Genomic DNA, 18,881 nt, shown 5'->3' with positions numbered 1-18,881 from the left:
AAACACTTCTGGTCCAAAGCATTTCAGATAAGGGAGACTAATATGTACCACTAGTGCAAGTTTAATTAGGAAAGTTTGCCATGACCCCTTACAAAACTGCATCTAGTGAACTTGCAAAGAGTTCAGATTGCCACCATTGTGTAGTTCAGGTAGGGATAATATGCCAGTAATTTAACCACAGATTACTCAGAATAGCTTCTTGGAGGATATCATGAGCTCTATCTTGTCTGATCTAAAGCTAGAATGCACAGGTTGAATCACTGCTTGATGGTAAGTCAGTACTTAATGTAAATCTCTTTGATTAAATAGGCTTACTCTAGTCTGAAGTAGTAGTTGGACTGGAGTCCAGCAGAAAATATGGGGCACGTTTGGCCTTCCGGATATTGTGCATGACAACATCCACAATACCGAGTGGGAATCGTAGACCAACACCCAAAAGATCTGGACAGCCAACTATTCTTATGTCTCGTATGTCCATTCCTAAAAAATATTGGAATGTTTGGCTAATTCTAGCAGCATTTTTGTCCATTATCTAAGAAGAAACATCTTGTTCCCATTTTTAATATATTTAGACAGAAGCTATTTTCTGCATTTTGATCTCTTTTATGCCTTATTTGGATTGCAGCAACATAAAAATAACCTCTCACAGTCCAGAGATGTGTATTGAGGGCATAGTTAGCTGTAAAGTCATATGGCACATGGCTGGGCACGTTTTTTGGCAGAGCCATTCTCCCAACCTGCAGTAAAGTGATGCTAAGGATATTAGCAAATTAGCACCATGAAGCTTGCCAGCTTATTCGCCAGAGTCTTGCTTGCTGTCTCACTGCTTTAATTAAAACTAATTATTTTCTAAAACATAGTAATACATGAATATGTGCAATAATCATTTTGTAGTGGGCAATCTGTGAAGTGTTTTTAAAGCTCCCCCCTTCCCCTTTGACTTGTACTCCCACATGTTGGCTGCTGAGTAGATTGCTACGTTACCATTTTGCAGAAGAGCATGCCAGTCCAGTAACAATCAGGCTGAAGTTTTATTATTCTCTAATATCCATCACATTTTGATCTCAATTATTAGTAAGCCTTTCCATTCTGTTTTTTAAAAACAAGTTTTGCATAGGTTTTTTGGTTTTTTTCAGGCTATGTGGCCATGTTCTAGAAGAGTTTGTTTCTGACATTTCGCCAGCATCTGTGGCTGGCATCTTCAGAGAAAGCTTTGCATAGTTACAAAAGTATATAAAGTATAAAAGATCTTTTAGTTAGAGTGTTAATATATTCAGTAACAAACACAGAACCCCCTTGCTCACATACTCTAGTCAAGTGTAGATTAATGTAGTCTTGTGTTGTTGTTGTTTTTGTTGGGTGGAGTCACAGAAGTGAAAATTTTAACTAATAATAGTATTGAATGTTGAGCTTCTAAAAAGAATTAAACAACAAGATGTAACCAACAAATTCAAAGTAGGCCACAATTAAGAACAATGATTAACCTTATAATTTGTGTGCTTGCCTACTCATAAGGGAGTTCTATTGAGTTCAGTGGGCCTTACTCCCAAGTAATTTGATATAGGATTGCAGGTCTTGGCTGTAGTCCTAAACATGTTTAGTAAGGATTCCAATGCCATGTATCTGAGTTATCTACTGGCAAAGGCCCTCCAAAATGAATTAAAAGAATAACAGAGGTGGTGTGTCCGTGAGAGGTGACATGATCAAGGAGAGACTTTCACACAACATGGACAGAAAGGCAGTGTGTACAGAATCACATAAGAGAGGAAGAGATACATGGCTATCACTGCAGGAAGAAAGCTTACAGGCAGAGATATGACAGCTAACAAGGACCAAAGGATAGTATGAGACAGAGGAGTGGAGAACTTCAAATGTAATAGCTAATGTCCAGCTAGATACAGGAGAAGATATAGGAAGAGGCAGTAGAGAGATTTGAGGGGAGAGCTCCCATAGTCTACTAAATGGGAAATACCGATGGCTTGGGCATGGAGTTTATGACAGAAGTGAAAATGTATGATGAAGAATTTACAAGAGGGGTGTGTTTTGGCAGGGAAGAGCTGAAAAGAAGCTTGTCTGAGACAAATCTTAATATTCCATAGAGCCTGATGTAAAATCAACATTCAGTATATGTTAAAAATCAACATGAGCTTCCACCTTTTTGAGTAAGTGGACACAGTTCTGTATTGCAGAGAGAAAAGGCATAATTTATATCTTCAGCCTGAATGTTCCTTTTGCCATTCAATCTCAGGTGGCAAATTCAGGAGAAGTACCATGTTCACTTTATACAGTAATTCTCACATCTTCAAAATCCTGGGAAGAAAATGAATAATCGTTTGGCACACCTCTGTAGAGTAACTGCATAAGTGTTATCTGAACAAAAATTATCAGTATTGAGTTGTTTTCCCACGTGATCTCTTTAAGAAGGAAAAGAGCAGAATGCCCATGTCAGCCACAAAGCTATTCTACAGAATAATTTACAAGTGAAGAATGTAACTGCAGCTGAGTATGTTTCAGGCCTGGGATTTAGTAACAAAGAGGCTTAGAGAAATATTATGTGGTTTTTATGGTGTAATCATAAGGATTTCATTGTGCTTCAGATAACATGCCACAGGGGCCAATTCAGACCTTAATTCATTAGAAGAAAGGTGATGTGAGAATAATTCACACCTCTGTTCCATTAATAAATTAAATTTGAATTATTGGCCCACAGATTTGACCCCATAGGGAACCCATAGGTGCAAGAGCTCAATTCAGAACACAACTCTGCTTGTTAGATAGACCTGTGAACCTATGATAGGGACGGTAAGGAGAGGTAGGAAGGAGTAAGCCTTGTTCCGTTAGCTTCCACTTATAAAATAACCATCCAAATTTGCCAGGTCAGAAGTAGCTTCTCAGAATGTTCTTCACTGAGATCTGACTAACAAACAGTGATCACTCAGAACTAGACAGATGATGGAGAATGTATTTTGCCAGTGGAATCCACATCTTCATGAGAATCAAATTACTCCATTTCACCTACAATTCTACTGTTAGAAAATCTTCCTTGGACCTGGATAATCCAGGACACAGTTTTATTGTATGTACGTGTACCACCATAGTAACTGGTAAATGCTAACAAGCACAGTAGGTTTTCAGTAACATCACTGTTTCAGGGTATGTGGCTGAATTCTTCATTTAAAATTGACATAAATAATTCAAAAACATTGTAGTAGTGAGGAAGATGCTCATACCTGAGACCATGAATCCAAGAATTAAACAACATGTGGCAGTCCACAGATCACAGATGTTGGTCATAATTTTTCAACATTAATATGATGGACATACATGGGTTGGATATACATTTCTATATATAATTGAACATGTTACAATTTGCACATGCAGAAAGTTTTATGTTTCATAAGTGCTTTAGGTTTGTAAACTGGCTATATTGAACCATTAGTTCAAGAACATTTTCTCCCTACTCGCCCTATAACATATTTCTGAAACTCTGAAATATGAAGGATTTCTAGCCTTCCATTAAAAAAAGAGTACTCGCATATGCTACATTTCTTGTCTCATCAGTTTTTAACAGAAGGAAGTCATCCTTAATGCTGAACCATGTTTCCTGTTTTTGATTAGCACCTATGGGTCTTGCAGATATGATGACTCCTGGTGAGTCTAAACTGCCCATTCCTCTCAAGCCAGATGGCAAAGAAGAAGGTCCTCCTCAGTCCGAGAGCAAAAAGGTATTTCCTTCTGCTGCATGCGGTGTTGGTTTGGCACAACAGAACTCTGCTATGTTCTCTCTCATTCTTTGATTTGAGCTCGCCCTTTTCTGTTCTATACCTGCATGCCCTTTTTCACTGACGTGCTATTTATTTGTTTATTTATTTATTTATTTTTGTTATTTTATTTTATTTTCTGCACTGTATGGATGTGAAAGTTACTAGTTCTTATGGCATTTAACTCACGGGGCAAAGAAACATCAGCAAAATCTTGTCTGGCATTTCAGCTAAGCCGCTGGGTGGGTTAAAAGTGGATCCTACCTCAGTCTTGATACTTGCAGCCATTTTTTTCTCTATCTTCAGTTCAAGCTTCCTGTTTTGGCTGTTTCAGCAGCAACATATTTAATAGTTTGCTTTCCTGCCTTATTTGATAAAAAAATAAGGCGAACAGCTTTATATTTTCTCTCTCTCTCTCTCTCTACCCCTCTCTCTCTCTTTCTCTTTCTCTTATCTCATAAGGGGAAACCCATGCTTGATACTCCATTTAGCTTGAAGGAAGCATGGTGGCAGAGTGATTTCAGCCAAGCATCCAGCAAACTTTCCAATTTATATTATTAATGTTGTTTTTAATACCTTTATATAATATATTTATACATGTATGTTTTTTCTCTGTGTATCTCTCTCTCTCTCTCTCTCTCTCTCTCTCTCCCCTCCCCCCCCCCCCCGATCTCTCTTTCTCTGTTTGTATTTTGTAAATTTAAAGAAAAAAAAATTGGTTAGTCTGTTAAACTGGATGTATTTTTTTTTCATTTTTAATAAAGTTTGCCCTGCCTTTGTCCTTTTTTTTTATTCCTCTACCACAGGATAGCTACAGCTCTCAGGGTATTTCTCAGCCCCCAACCCCAGGCAACCTGCCAGTCCCTTCCCCAATGTCCCCAAGTTCTACTAGCATCTCCTCATTTCATGGAGATGAGAGTGATAGCATTGGCAGCCCAGGCTGGCCAAAGACTCCATCAAGCCCTGTAAGTGGCTCTGGTTATTGTTTTTTCTTTTTGTTTTAATACTTATTATATTTTAATGCTTGCTTGTTTGCTTTACAGAATCTTTTCTTTGTTTTTTATCCAATAAAGAATTTTTCTTTCTTTGTAATGACAGATGAGACTAAATTCTGCCCTTGGTTATATATACCTGCAGCTCCTCTTTCCTTGAATCAGCTTTAGTTGGGAGCTCAGCTTGCTTTGCTGAGGGCAAAATTTGGTCCAGCCCTATTTGGGGTTTTAAAAAAAACAGATTACATTTGTGTGTATCACAGAAGTTTGCTTTATATGTAATACAGCAGATGTTGTGAAGAAAACATATTTCTCATAATGCATCAGCTTACAAAGCATGCTAACTGTTGATAAGGACATTGTGTCTCAGTTACTGGGTCCAAACTCTTCGCAAAATTGATCCCTCCCCCCGCTTGGAAGTTAATTAGCATTACAGTTCAAAAGAGAAATAAATCTCTTGCTTAGTAAGTATGGGATCTCATAGTACATTACACTTCAGTGCAATCATTAATTTCCAAATATCTGAATATATTTGCTATCACAAATATATAAATCCAAACCCTCAGCAGTCCTCTACAGCACTGAAAACCAACTCCTGGGTGTTTCTCAGCTGTCCAGAGCAGGTTTTCCTGGGAGCATGGTAAGGAGGGAGATTGCCTCACACCAACCCCCTTGATTAAAAGCAGTTCCATCAGTAAAACCAACTTAGTGCAGTTACTTTTTTAAGAATTACTTTTCAAACAGATGGTATCCGCTCATTCTTGAAAAACTGAAATATAGTCTTCAGCCAGCCATGTTGACAATAAATTATTCAAAAGATTTTGGATAGAAATCTTGGGACAATTTACAGTACTTCACTATTTTAATTACATGGATGTTACACTAGAAAAGATGTTCTGTTATATAAGAAGTGTTACAGCATAAAGAATGGAAAATTCTTCTTCATTACAGTAGAATTTCTTTAGTGACAGCCTGATTTGTCCTTCCTTTAAATAGAAGGACATTCTGAAATGACAAGTAAGAAAAACAGCCAAGGACTTTTAAACAGACTTTCAGACGTCTAAAATCCAGTAGATTTTCAGTAAAACTAGTAGTTCTGAAAAATATGCAGCTGCTTCCAAAACAGTGGCCCTGTGTCTAGATCCCACCTTGGTACTATCTAATGCTGCAATTTGCCTGTATCCTATTACAGGTTTCCTGTCCAATTCTATGTTGTTAGGTGCAGTTGTCAGAAAACATGGACTGTTGGAAACATGGGACTAACAAAATGCTTGTAGTAGTGTTGGGTGTTTTAGCCCTTTCCTCTACAGCTCTCTCTGGCACCAAAAATATGCTCCAGAGGGGGTCCCAAGTCTTCCAAAATTATTTTAGGGACTTTAGGACAGAGGGCTGCAGGAAGAAGACTTCCCCCTTCCATTTGCAGAAACTGTTTCAGTGTGTGCACGGGCCACATTGTATGCTGGCCATGTTGCATATACCTGAGGGTATATAGATCTATATAAATCCCTTACCAATCCTTGGGGGATTGAGGGATTTGGGTTGTATGGTTTTTAATCTTTGTAAGCCACTCCGATTGCATCTTGTAGAGGGGTGGGATATAAATAAATTTTATTATTATTATTCCACTCTCCTCATGTTTTTTATTACTAAGAACTCACCTTTTCAGCCATTTTGGCCATGCTGTTTGAGCTTCCCTTGGACTGTTTTAGGTCTAGGATGGGTGCTTTTCCTCAGCAGAAAGTTTAACAGAAGTCGCTTCAGTTTTTAAAAACAGTCCCCTTTACCTAAAACAGTCTAGAGGAACAGGGGAAAACCATGATATTAGTCCCAGAGGCTCAAGAGGGGCATTTTCAGTAAAAAGAAATAGGAAAAAACTAATGAGCAAGGGACCACCAACAGGCCTAGGGGCTACATGTGACTGGTGGGCTACATTTTTCCCTCTTATGCTCCTTACACAGCTGCTGATGCGTTGACAGCTAACCATTTCCTCTAATTTCTAGCTTTTCCCATAAAGATTAAGGAATACACAGCCATGATAACATTTAGTATTTCCAGTCAAATTATTTACAAAAAAGTAAATTGTATTCTTGTGAAGTCGAAGGCTTTCATGGCCAGAGTCCATACTTTCCTGTGGGTTTTCTGGGCTATGTGGCTGCATTCTGGAAGAGTTTATTCCTGACATTTCACCTGCATCTGTGGCCTTCTGAAGATGCCAACCACAGATGCAGGTGAAACATCAGGAATAAACTCTTCCAGAATGCAGCCACATAGCCCAGAAAACTCACACTATAACTATAAATTGTAACCTCTTCTCTTTGAACAAAGTAAAATTACAGAAAGCCAAAACGAAAGAGTATCACCATTTTTCAAATAAATTCAATATGGTCTAGAGAATTTTCTGAGATCTTTCCCCAAAGCCCTTTTTATCTAGTTTGAAAACATCAACAAGAACAGAAGTGAACTGGTGAAAGACAGATATGTGGAAATTACCAATAGGATTCAGCCTAGTTGACCAACAGTGAAGGCAATGACTTTGAGTTTCAGAAGGCATCTGGTGGTTCCCACTAAGCACATCTAAACAGACAGTTCTAGTAACCAGACTTCAGTTGCATTTTCATTAATATTTTACTTTTTTCTTAAATGGAGCCAAAGATACATTAAGTGTATAGACTGTCAATCCTTTTAAAGATTTCTGGAAATGCAGAAGAACTTTAAGGTAGAAGATACGTATTCATGTGTTCTATAAGCTATTATTCCTCCCCAGGGAATATGTTAGAAATGCATGTTTTGTTTCCACATAAATTAAAGAGAACCACTTTGGACTTTTTGGATGGGGGATGTAGGAGGAATTAAGTTTCTATTTTCAACTGAGAGTAAACACACTTTATTTGAGATATAGTTCTTAGAAATACGTCTAAAACTTTTATAGTACACACATCAATGGTCTAGGAGACTGGAAAACAAATAATTTACATTAGGTATTGGGACCATCTCTCATCCCAATCTTTTGATCTTAGTGGATATTGGGGAGTTCTTGACCAGGGTGCTGATCCATATACTATGAGTAGTAGTGTACTGATTTTGGGCTACCAAATAAAATTATTGGCTTAAATCCAGTTCTTAGTCCCAACTAGAGTAGATCCATTGAATCAATGGAAACTTGGTAGATCAACATTTATGTAAAGTCTACTGATACATTAGTTGGCACAAACAGCTGGATTTAGGCCATTGGCAGGTTTTACTAACCACTGCAATTATCAGATGTTGACTATTCTAATCTTTATGTCAGCTAGTTGTTAACTATATCAAACACTACCCACTATTTAAATTTAAATACTAAAAGAACTTCCAGCATTAACTAAACTCTGAAACTAACATGGCTAGAGTTAAGCAACATTCTACAGTCGTCCCTTCCCTTACGCGGGGGATCCGTTCGAGAACGTAAAGAAAAATTGCAGATACTCACTTGAATGGGGCTCAAACCCATGGCAGTGTGTACATCATGAGCATGCACGCTGTTGCCTTTTCCGGCACGTGGCGCTGCTCCTTCCAGATGACACGGGTGCACTGTATCTCCATATTAGGGAGGGACAAAACAGTTCTGACTGGGATGTGGGAGAGAAAAATGGATGACAGGTTGCCACTTCCAAGTCTTGGTGGCTTGCTAGGACAGAGGTTGAGGAAGGGAGCATTATTGTCTCCCTTTTTTATCTGGCAGTTCTTTGCATTTCTTTCTTTCCCTGCCCCCCACTCTATTAGAAGAAGAAATTGTACTAGTTTCAGGCTACTATAGTTGAAAGTGGCTCTGGATCTTCTAGACAGAAAGTTTCTTCTTTCCTTTAAGCACTGCAGGATTGGGATGTGGCCTTCAAGGTAGCTATTCCCATATCCATCTACCCCTAGTGTTGCTGCTACCTCATCCTAACTTTCTCCAGTCAGTACATCTTCTCATAGATACCAGATTGCATAATTAATTATGGAAAGAATTTCAAGATAAGAACCTAAGATTCTTCAGTTAGTACAGCCACTTCATATTATCTATCTGCATGAATAGGTCAACAATAAAATCCTATGTTTAAGAGAATATTGAGTGAATATGCAGACTGAAAAGATTTTAGTCCTTTATTGTAACTATCCCCAAAATATACAAAAAACATTTCCTGCCTTATTATCCTAATATAAAATCACTGCAACTGATATTGAATCCCACAGACATCCCCCACTTCACATAGGTTTTAACTCTTCAACTACCCACAAGGGAATTTGGAGATAGCTGCAAGGAAATATTAACAGATCTTCACATATCTGGTCAATGTATAAAAAATAAACTGAATCTGGGTTATCATATAGTGGTTATCACTGTTCAGTCGTGTAACACCATATTTTTGGATACTTATCAGATAATGCAGGATAATCATGCAGTTAATTGTAATAATAAACAGTCCTTCCATTGTGGACATGCTCAATAATGTGCACATTAAGAATGATAAATATTATAAACTGAAGATGTAACCTGTTCTTTCAAGAGTTATTTACCTATTATACCTACATGTATGTTTGCAGAGATAAGCTACATATACACATGTAAGAATAGTTTATTATATCATAAATGATTATCAAAACTTAAGTGAATATGGAAAGAGCAAGCAAGACTGAGATAGTAAATGCACAACTGCTGCACAAATACATGCTCAATTTTGCATGTTTTAAGAAATACTTAATAAATCATATCAGTTTTACTGATAAAAGGATACTTCTGGAAATCTTTTTCCAGAAGTATCCTTTTATCAGTACTGCTGGATAACTTTTACCACCACAAATAGTTGCTTTACTTAAAATTACTCACTGTATATCAACAGAACCATCTGTGGTAGCATTTATTATTTTAACTGTTTAGGCCAGCACAAATTGTTGGATTGACTTTGATTCATACTTTTTTCAATTTTACAATATAATAAATCTTAGAACTGAAGAAAATATGTGTTTGAGGTTGAATCTGGCTATACAAAACTACTGCCATTTATGCTTGGCTGAGCAATGGCATGTGCAAAACCTGGAATTTTTAATGTCTTTAGCTGTGGGGTGCAGACAGTTTAAAAAGAAGAAGAAGCAAGCCCTTTATGGAAAGATTTTCCCTTTTTCTTCTAAAAGTTAATATTTTATTTTAGAAGAAAATTGCACACACTTCAATAAGCTTGACAACCTGAAAGCTCCTGCAGTGAGAAGTCCTTCTTACCTTCTGTAAATTGCGATGTTTTCAGATTATGTTGTCAGTTTGTGGCCAGTTGCCAACTCACTGAAAAGTGACTTTTCTTTATGGAGACAGTGCAAGTGCCCAATAAAGAAAAACTACTTTCCTTCTTTGATGATACAGTGTTATATCAATGAGCATTTCACTGTGTAAAATTGAAAATCTTTGTTTGGCCATTAAGTCTAAATGTTTCTTGTAATAGGCAATTGGTATGGCAGCACAGTGACAAAATATTAAGGGCTGCATTAAACAGAGATAACATTTGCTACCATTATATGATGTGTGACATCACTAGTGAGAAAGAACAAAAATTAATTAACAACACTGGTATTGGCTGCAGTTATTCAGGGCAATGAATCATTTGTTTGCTTCATTCTGAGTTCATCTTCAAAACCAGGAAGCCAACTTTATATTTCAATTTAATGTTGATACATCCAAAATAATGTTTAACAGTGTCTGTGATGTGTACACTCTATTTCTTTTATACTTGTAAAAAAGGCATTCCCTGAAACAGTTTCCTGCATAACTCTTTTTATGAACCCTCCTAAATTAAACATATGTCTCCATTTTAGGCCTAAATTCAGTGTGGCGGTGGAACCTTCTTCCCTCCCCTCCCCCTTGTTTCCCAGCAGATTTTAAAGGTGCATATGGGCTCACAATGGAAATCAACCTTCCCACGGTTACTAGATTCCACTATTCTACCATGTTGGCATTTGCTCATCCTCTCCCATTGCAAAATTCTTCCACTTGCACCTGATAAACCATATTCACCCCTGATATTTAACTTCATTTAGCTAAATAGGCTATTTTATTTAGACCTTTATTTCAAAATGTAACAGACAATATACATGCAAGATGTTTTACAGTGAATAAATTAAAGTAAATAAATAAATTGCCTTATTGCTTATAAGGCAAAAAGTTTTCAAAGGCTGGATGATGTAGTTAATTAAAAATAACAGCTAATCCAAACAAACATTTTAAAGTCCCATTGATTCGAATTGGATACTTTTAAGCACAATTAAATCTCTGGAAAATAGCTGTGAGATTTATATATTTTTATAAAAATGGCTGCTGTTAGCTAATGCTTCTCCAAATACGAGTCCAATAATACACAAACCTTTGGGGTTAGATGGAATTTATACCCATCTCTGCAAGAGGCCAGACTCATACAAAGTTTGTTTTAGGCAACATATTCTTAGAGTTGTGACCTCTTTTGGAAACCAGTAGATTATCATTTGAAATATGAAACTGGAAGAAAGTTATGTAGATACCCTGGACTGCCAAAAAGACAAATAAATGTATGTTAGAGAAATCAAATCTCCCTAGGAGCCATGATGAATAAATTGAGACTGTCATACCTAGGACATAGCATGGGAAGACATGGCTCCCTAGAAAAGATAATAATTCTTGGTAAGGTAGGAGACAGTAGGAAAAGAAGACAATCACGTTATATGTGGATAGACTCAGTCAAGGAAGACACAACCCTTCAAGACCTGAGTAGGGCTGTTGATGACAGGGTTACTTGGAGGTCTCTCATTCATAGCGTCACCATAAGTCAAAGTGGACTTGATGGCAATTAACAACAAGAAGAATATTAAGTTGCTGGTTTATAGGAGAAAAAGCAGGAACAACTCAATAAAATCAAATAGAAAGTAGACTCAGTCCTATAGCAAATTTTGGAATTATATGTTGGATCCAGACGTTCCTCTCTGCAAGGATTCTTCCTGTTCATGAAAGGGACCTAATCTAGCAGAAGCTTTCCCCTGGAAGAAAGGAGGAGGTTGGAGTTGTCTCTAATTCCTCCCTCCCCTTATAATTCCAAGCACCACCTCCCATTCTGTTTTAGAGGAACCTGCAACCCGCTGCTCTGAAGACATATAGGGAAAGAGGTAGTGGGTCTTTTATGTCTGATCCAGATGATCAAATCCTGTCTTAAATCTTCTGGTTTATTAAACCAGAAGACATGCTACTTTCGTGCCACTGCAAATAGTCCCTTCATTGCCACTTAGTTCCTGCCTTCACACTAGAGAACAAAAAAGATAGAAGCTGCAATTAATTATAGCCTTGCATTAGATGTAAGCCTCATAATAGGTTAACAGCCAGTTCTTTTTTTTGTTTTGTTTTGTTTGGTTTGGTGAATGCATGAAGGTAGGATCAAAGGAGCTGTTTGCAAATGTACCAAGCTTATGCATATTCTGGTTTATTGAGTCAGCATGTGATCATGTGAACACAGTCTATGAATGACTCAAGCCAGTTAAAATTTTAAAAATGAAATAGTGCTCAGAAGTCTGAAAGAATACCCTAAAACCTGCAGAATATACTCCCGGCACCTACTTCTACCAGGTAATCTTGCAGTGCTGCTCCCTTTTGATAGCCCATGTACTGTCCTCTCATGTACCTGAATTAAAGAGAATGAGCTTTCCCCCCCCAAAAAAATGCCGGTGTTGACTGACTTCTACCTATTTTTCAGTTAGAAGTGGCAAAAATCTAGATCTGCAGATATGTTAAGATTTCTTTCCCCTATGTGTAAGGTATTTATAGCTGCTCTTGTTTCTTGTGGCATCTGTTTTAAGGTGGAATTTCAAGTGATCTTTTTGTTTCAGAGGTTCTTTATATGTAAAACACTATATAGAACAGCAGAATTATTAGTGACCTCAGGTATTATCAGAAACTTGCCTTCTGAGATCCAAAGTTCATCTGAATGGACCAAACATAAAATTTATAAAATGTGGAGTTTGGGCCCTTTGTTTTGTAAATTAGAAACAATTTGCAGCATGTGGACTGAATGTATTGTTTGTGCCTGAACTAGTAGCCTTCATTCCTGATTGTGGTGTGATAGTTTTAGTTGAACATCCTTCCTTTATCCACTGTTGTGAGTTTCTTACTATCTTTACCCTTCTCATCCCTACCCCAACCTTCTTTTAAACATCTTTTCTTTAGAAATCAAATTCCTCCACCACAACTGGAGAGAAGATCACAAAAATGTATGAACTTGGAAATGAACCCGAGCGCAAAATGTGGGTAGATCGGTATCTCAGCTTCATGGAAGAGAGAGGAACACCTGTTGCCAGTCTCCCTGCTGTAGGCAAGAAGCCACTGGATCTTTTCAGGCTCTATGTCTGTGTTAAGGAGATTGGAGGTTTAGCCCAGGTGAGAGATTATTTCCTGATAACTTTAATATTATAAATTCCTCCTTGCAAGCAAAGAAGGGCACACACTTCAGATGTCAGTACATTTACTCTGATATAAGGCTTCTTACACTGAGTCATGGTAGATGCCCTTAAAATAAAACAAATATACTTTTGCACAGAGTGCTTGCTCTTTTCTTAGCTAGGCAGGTTAAAATAAAATGCAGAACCTACAGCAGAGCTTTTAGAATCCAGGTCAAAGCATATGAACGTGATGTGGTTGTCTTATTGGTTCTCTTACTGGTTGATCAACCCAAAGAATAGAAATAACTTCTGTCAGTACAGCATCCTCCCTCATATCTAGATAGATAGATAGATAGATAGATAGATAGATAGATAGATATGATATTTCTGTTAATCATGACAATAATCTATCATGAGGTATGCATTATTTTGTAGTCACAAACATGAAAGTATGGATTGGCATGATTTTCAGTTTTAAACTTTCAGTGGCCCACACTGTTCCTCCACCATCTGAAGTGGAAGGCAAAGTGCTGACCCAACACACACACACAACCATCACACCACCATGGCAGTACATCCACACTCACAAGAGAAGTGAGGCATGGCAAGGGCACCTGTCCCCAGACACATGATGGTGGTGAGAGACAGCAGCTGTATGTGCAGCCCCCTATCTATCTTGTGTCCAGAAAAGAGGGTACACTGTTGGGGGGGGGGGGTTACTGTGCCTCTGAAAGAAAGACTGAAGAGAGGAATGGGGAGAAGGAGGCAACTGCAGTGTGTGCCCTCTCCAGGGGTACAGAACTAGTTGGTTCCTGAATGCCTGGTTCAAAGAGTTTTCAGAATTAGGCTCTGTTGGAGGGGTGACTAGGAAAATGCCTTGTGAACATAGGCAATTTTCAGTCGCACCTCCCACACTCTGGGACTGCACCTGTTGTTGTCTCACTGGGGTGAGGGGTGTAAGCCAAGATGTCCCAGCTCTCTAAAGCTTCACAGAGCAACAGCAGTTCTCCAGAGCAGGAACAGCCCTTCCATGGTAGGGCAGGAACCAAATTTGTTGTTCTTGGTGCCACCTCATGGAGGTTCATAATAGGACTGTCCTAGTAAATTGAAAAGTTGAACAAGAAAAGTATATTGTACTGAAAATACTTGCCATGCCCTTCTTAAAGCCAGTTTCAACAACAACAAAAGATTTTGCATGTTGGATTAAATAAGGCCATTGTTGTGACAGATCTGGATATTGTTATCTCAAAAGACTGAAAAGGACGATGTAGTCTGTAGCTGAGTCACACTTTCTCTGAGTGTGAAAGGTAAAGCTGGTAACATCATGGAGGGAAGAGAATGATATACAGCAAATCTTTATGCTGGTTTGGTTGCCGCTCATCATAGCAGCTTCTTAAAACTCATGGAGTTATATGGCCCTGAAAAACCCAGGCCTGGCAAAGTCTGATTTGCTTCTTTGTTTGGTTACTGGAATGCATTTCTAAAATTTGGCTCTTATCCTTCATAGCATTTTGGACTTTGTTGCCTCCCGTAGAGTCCTGCCATACAAATTTTGGGAGTGTCACTAAGCAAAAAGAGTTCAAGTCAAATCAAGTTTATTGTTTATGGCCAATGGCCTTTGCATAAAATAACAATACATACAAAATTCAAACATATCATATTTATATAAAAAATACAAAACTTTATAGATTTAAAATTTAAAATAATTGTTATACCCAATGTAAGTTTCTCAAATTTCGTCATCACCTTTACAACCTATGGCTTACTCTGTTATGTATTTCTTCCTAATTTTTTTGGCTGCTAGGGCATACAAGACTACTCTCCAAGTCACGTATTTGTCAGAGTCCACAGGAAGGTGGAAAACTACATCTTGTGGGCTCTGACCATAGGTAGATTCAATTAAGGGTGTCACAAAACATTCTCTTGGTTCTCTATAAAGTGGGCAAAACAATATGTAGTGGACAAGGTCCTCTATTTCCAGGCATCCATATAAACAATCCTTTATTGGGATGCCTCTGTGCCTCCCATCTCTGTATGCTGTGTCCATCATATTCAGTCTTAGGCGGGGTATAGACCGCCAGAAAGAGGCGCCGGGGAGGCACCTCTCTTTGCTCCACAGCAGCGCCGCAGCAACCAAACTGTGCGATGCTGCTGTGCAGCAACAAAGGAGCATTAAAAAGTGGCTCCTTTTTGTGATGCAGTTGCGCTGCTGCAAACCAACAAAGGCATCCCAATGGCATCGCATCTGCACAGCGCTGCTTGGCCGCTGCACACCTGCGACATCATAGCTGTGTGCGCCAATGTGGGTGGTGCTGCGCAGCTGTGACGCCCTGATTACGTGCTAGGGTTGTGGGGTGTGTGCACACGCTGCCCCGAGGCAACCCCAGGATGTCATGGGCAAAGGGCCCATCTGTACAGGGCCTTAGTTCTGTGAAGGCTTTCTGCAGTTGTACAAATGTTAATTTGCTAATTTCAAATCACTAAGCAAAAAGAGTTGTATAACCATCAGCAACAGAAGTCTAAGAAGCCATGTTAACTTTTAGTTACTGAAATGTTGATCTCAATTCACCATCAGTTCAGCTTAGTGATCAGATCCACACATGAATCTTACACAACACTGATCCCTGAACCACCCCCTCCCAGATGGCATTCAATGCTTCAACATGAGCAGGCAGGGGCAGAGAAGGTCTGGCTATCCACCATCTCATAGGCAGGAGCACCACAATGACACCAGTACATGAGATTCACAGTTTGAGAGCATTGAAGTAGGATACCAGCCCCAACAGCACCTGAAAAAAGATGTCTACATGCTCAAGGAACACTAAAATGTGTCGCTGTCCCCACCTGAATTCCAGCTGCTAAGGAATATGTTAGTTTCTCTATTAAACATGCTGTTCTTTACACTTTTGTGCCTCTTATGTCTAACGACCAGGTCTTTATTGAGTTTTTCATTGGAGGTTTATTGATACAGACAACTACCACTAATAATAATGCCATCTAGAAAACTGAATTATTAGGAGGCGAACGTTTATCAGTATATGACATTTTGGCTCCTACAGTGGGATGCAACATTTCTAACAAATGCATGCAAACAAACAAGCAATTCAGACTGAATATATTAAACTGTTTTAGATTATAGTCTTGAACATGCTTCTTTCTAAGTAAATTACACAGAGGTCCATGCAATTTGTTTCCAGTAAATGTGGTTAAGAATAGAATCCTCAATTCATTTGACAGCCAACATATTTTCCAAAGTAGCACTGCATGGAATAATTTCTATGTCACATACACCCAATTGACAAATCAGTTAGGTACATTTTGACAATCTGAAATACTTTGATTTGAGTCCAATTTTAGCTCAAGAAGTGACTTATCCCAGTAGTACCACCAGTAGTACTGTGTAGAAAAGCATTCAAGTTAGTTTTGTGTGATAAAATGGCAAATCCTCGTATGTTAGGATTGCTTTACACACTTGTTTTTCCTGCACAGATATAGAGAAAAACATGCAGCTCAGAATGCCATCATGTGAAAATCTACATCAAATACATTTTCTCATAAGCAGAGATTGTTGCCAATAACAGATGTGCACATGGCAACAAAACCTGCAAAATACAGACTTTTTTGCTTCATATGTGCAGCAAAAAGTGTCATGTGTAGCCCTTTAAATTATGGAAGTTATTATGGAGTAGAAGCAAGATTCAGTCCAGCAGAGCACTATTACAAAGAAAGTCTGCAATTGAAACATTTTCTGAATATAGTATATTCAAAATGTATTCCATTAACATAGGACATCTTCTTTTTCAGAGAGATCACCATCTACTTTATAGAGAAAGACCCAAAGTTTTAGCATTTACATCAGGAATTGCTAGCTAAATTATTCTTCCACCAGCAGTGTTTCTGGAGGAGAAACATTTCGTATCAGTGTCATAGCACTTAAAATACTCTAAGTAAGAGTTTTAATATTGTCATTTGAAATTAGATTCCAATAATAGGACCAAGTACACATTATGTAGAAGATAAATTGGCAAACTGCACATCACAAGACGCCCCTCTCCCCAAGTATCAAGATTGGAGATGTAGTGCTAGACAAGCAGAGCATTTTCCTTGGCAATCAGTAGGTTCTTTAATGGTTTTATAAGTGTTAATGCTGTTTGTACATTACTGAGTGTAGGAGTAATGAGCGTTAGTTAAAAGAGGCAAAAAAACCAAACACACACAAGACATTGAGCATTGAGGAAGAGGTCATTCGGTTGTTGTTGTTGTTTTTTAGTTTCCTTGTTTTAACCAGTTGATTGTGCCTCAATCCACTGATTCTGCTACTTCTCTTTATTGATATGTTTATTTCTTAGGTCAATAAAAATAAAAAGTGGCGTGAGCTATCAACCACCCTTAATGTCGGAACGTCAAGCAGTGCAGCCAGTTCCCTCAAAAAACAATATATTCAATACTTGTTTGCCTTTGAATGCAAAATTGAAAGAGGAGAGGAGCCCCCTCCCGAAGTTTTTAGTACTGGAGATACTAAGAAACAACCCAAGATTCAACCGCCATCTCCTGGTAAGTAGAAGAAGTGCAAATTATGTTTTCTAAAATTGCAAAGGAACATCGAGTTTCTGAACATGCCTTGTGGGCCTTTGTTACACATGGAGATTCCTAATGAATTTGTCAAACTCCTGAATCAAATACATAATAATAATCTCTGGCAATTTATACAAATATGTGTTGCAAAAGAGGTTGTATATGCTTTCACAATGACATTTGTAAATATATGTGGCATGTGGTCTGTACTTGACACATTCCATCATTTGCTCACAACTCCTGGTCAAAATAATAAGATGAAATATATCCATTAAAAGCCACAAGAGTTCTGTTACTAATTTTGTTGGGAAGTAGATCGTGCACCAAATTATCAAAGCAAGCATTTGTTCAGGTATTGAAAATCTGTTGGAGAAACCCATAAATGTAACTATAAAGTATATTTACTGCAGACCTAAAATAGAATTCCACCAGCAATAGACCTATGGGATTATTATGATCAAGCATATTATGATAATATATATTTTAACTGGGACTAAAGCTTAAAGTTGCAGGCCTGGGCTGTTGACTTCATCAGCCCTAGCCAGTATTGCCAGTGATGAGTGAGATCTTTCACGCCGCAGACATCTGGAAACCCACCTTTTACTCATGACTGCATTAGAGAATAATAGTTTATTTACTGTGGACTTACATTTTTACTTAAATTCCATTTTTATAATTCCTAAATTTCTGGTGGGTTTTGAACTGACTGTGTTGAATGCTTTGCTTTGCTTTGCTTTGCTTTGCTTCAAATTTTTGAAATGCTCCAATATCAAAGAAGGACTCACTAGCAGATATTTCACTTGTGAAAGCAACTGGCTACAGGAGTACAATAGGAAGGATCTTAAGAAAAGTAATTCCAGGAAGAGAGGCAGCAGGAACAGCAAACGGGAATAAGGAGAAAAAGGCAGAAGAGATGAGGGGCTTGAGGGAAGTAATGCAAACTAGCAAAATTGAATATACCTAAGACAGTGATCTGAATATTGAGAGAGATGGCTTGAAAGCAAATTAGGAATCAGAACTATATGTTGTGGTTTAGCTGCTTTTCATCATAATATCTAACCTACTAGAAATGCAGTATATGGAAGAAAGAACAAGAGGACAAAGTAGAGATACTTGGGCCCGTTCTGCACGGGCCTATATTACACGCTCC

The 18,881-nt window shown here is 38.1% G+C and overlaps 1 protein-coding gene across 7 annotated transcripts in view; it reads left to right on the top strand.

Annotated features, from left to right (window-relative positions):
* Positions 1 to 18,881, top strand: part of LOC149310975 (AT-rich interactive domain-containing protein 1B-like) — a 488,779-nt gene that overhangs the window by 431,603 nt on the left and 38,295 nt on the right. For 4 of the 7 annotated variants that reach the window (XM_089530140.1, XM_089530138.1, XM_089530137.1 and 1 more), the window contains 4 exons: positions 3,619 to 3,725; positions 4,568 to 4,726; positions 12,945 to 13,154; positions 17,506 to 17,710. In XM_089530140.1, the coding sequence (XP_089386266.1) occupies positions 3,619 to 3,725; positions 4,568 to 4,726; positions 12,945 to 13,154; positions 17,506 to 17,710 (681 nt within the window). The remainder of the gene's footprint in view (positions 1 to 3,618; positions 3,726 to 4,567; positions 4,727 to 12,944; positions 13,155 to 17,505; positions 17,711 to 18,881) is intronic. The other 3 variants (XM_089530142.1, XM_089530139.1, XM_089530136.1) reach the window with 2 other exon arrangements.

This window comes from Sceloporus occidentalis, unplaced genomic scaffold (assembly GCF_023333645.1).
Source record: "Sceloporus occidentalis isolate IW3139 unplaced genomic scaffold, rSceOcc1.0.p SCAF_6, whole genome shotgun sequence".
Taxonomy (NCBI): domain Eukaryota; kingdom Metazoa; phylum Chordata; class Lepidosauria; order Squamata; family Phrynosomatidae; genus Sceloporus; species Sceloporus occidentalis.
The sequence above is the reverse complement of the archived record's forward strand: the minus strand, read 5'-3'. Positions and strand labels throughout refer to the sequence as shown.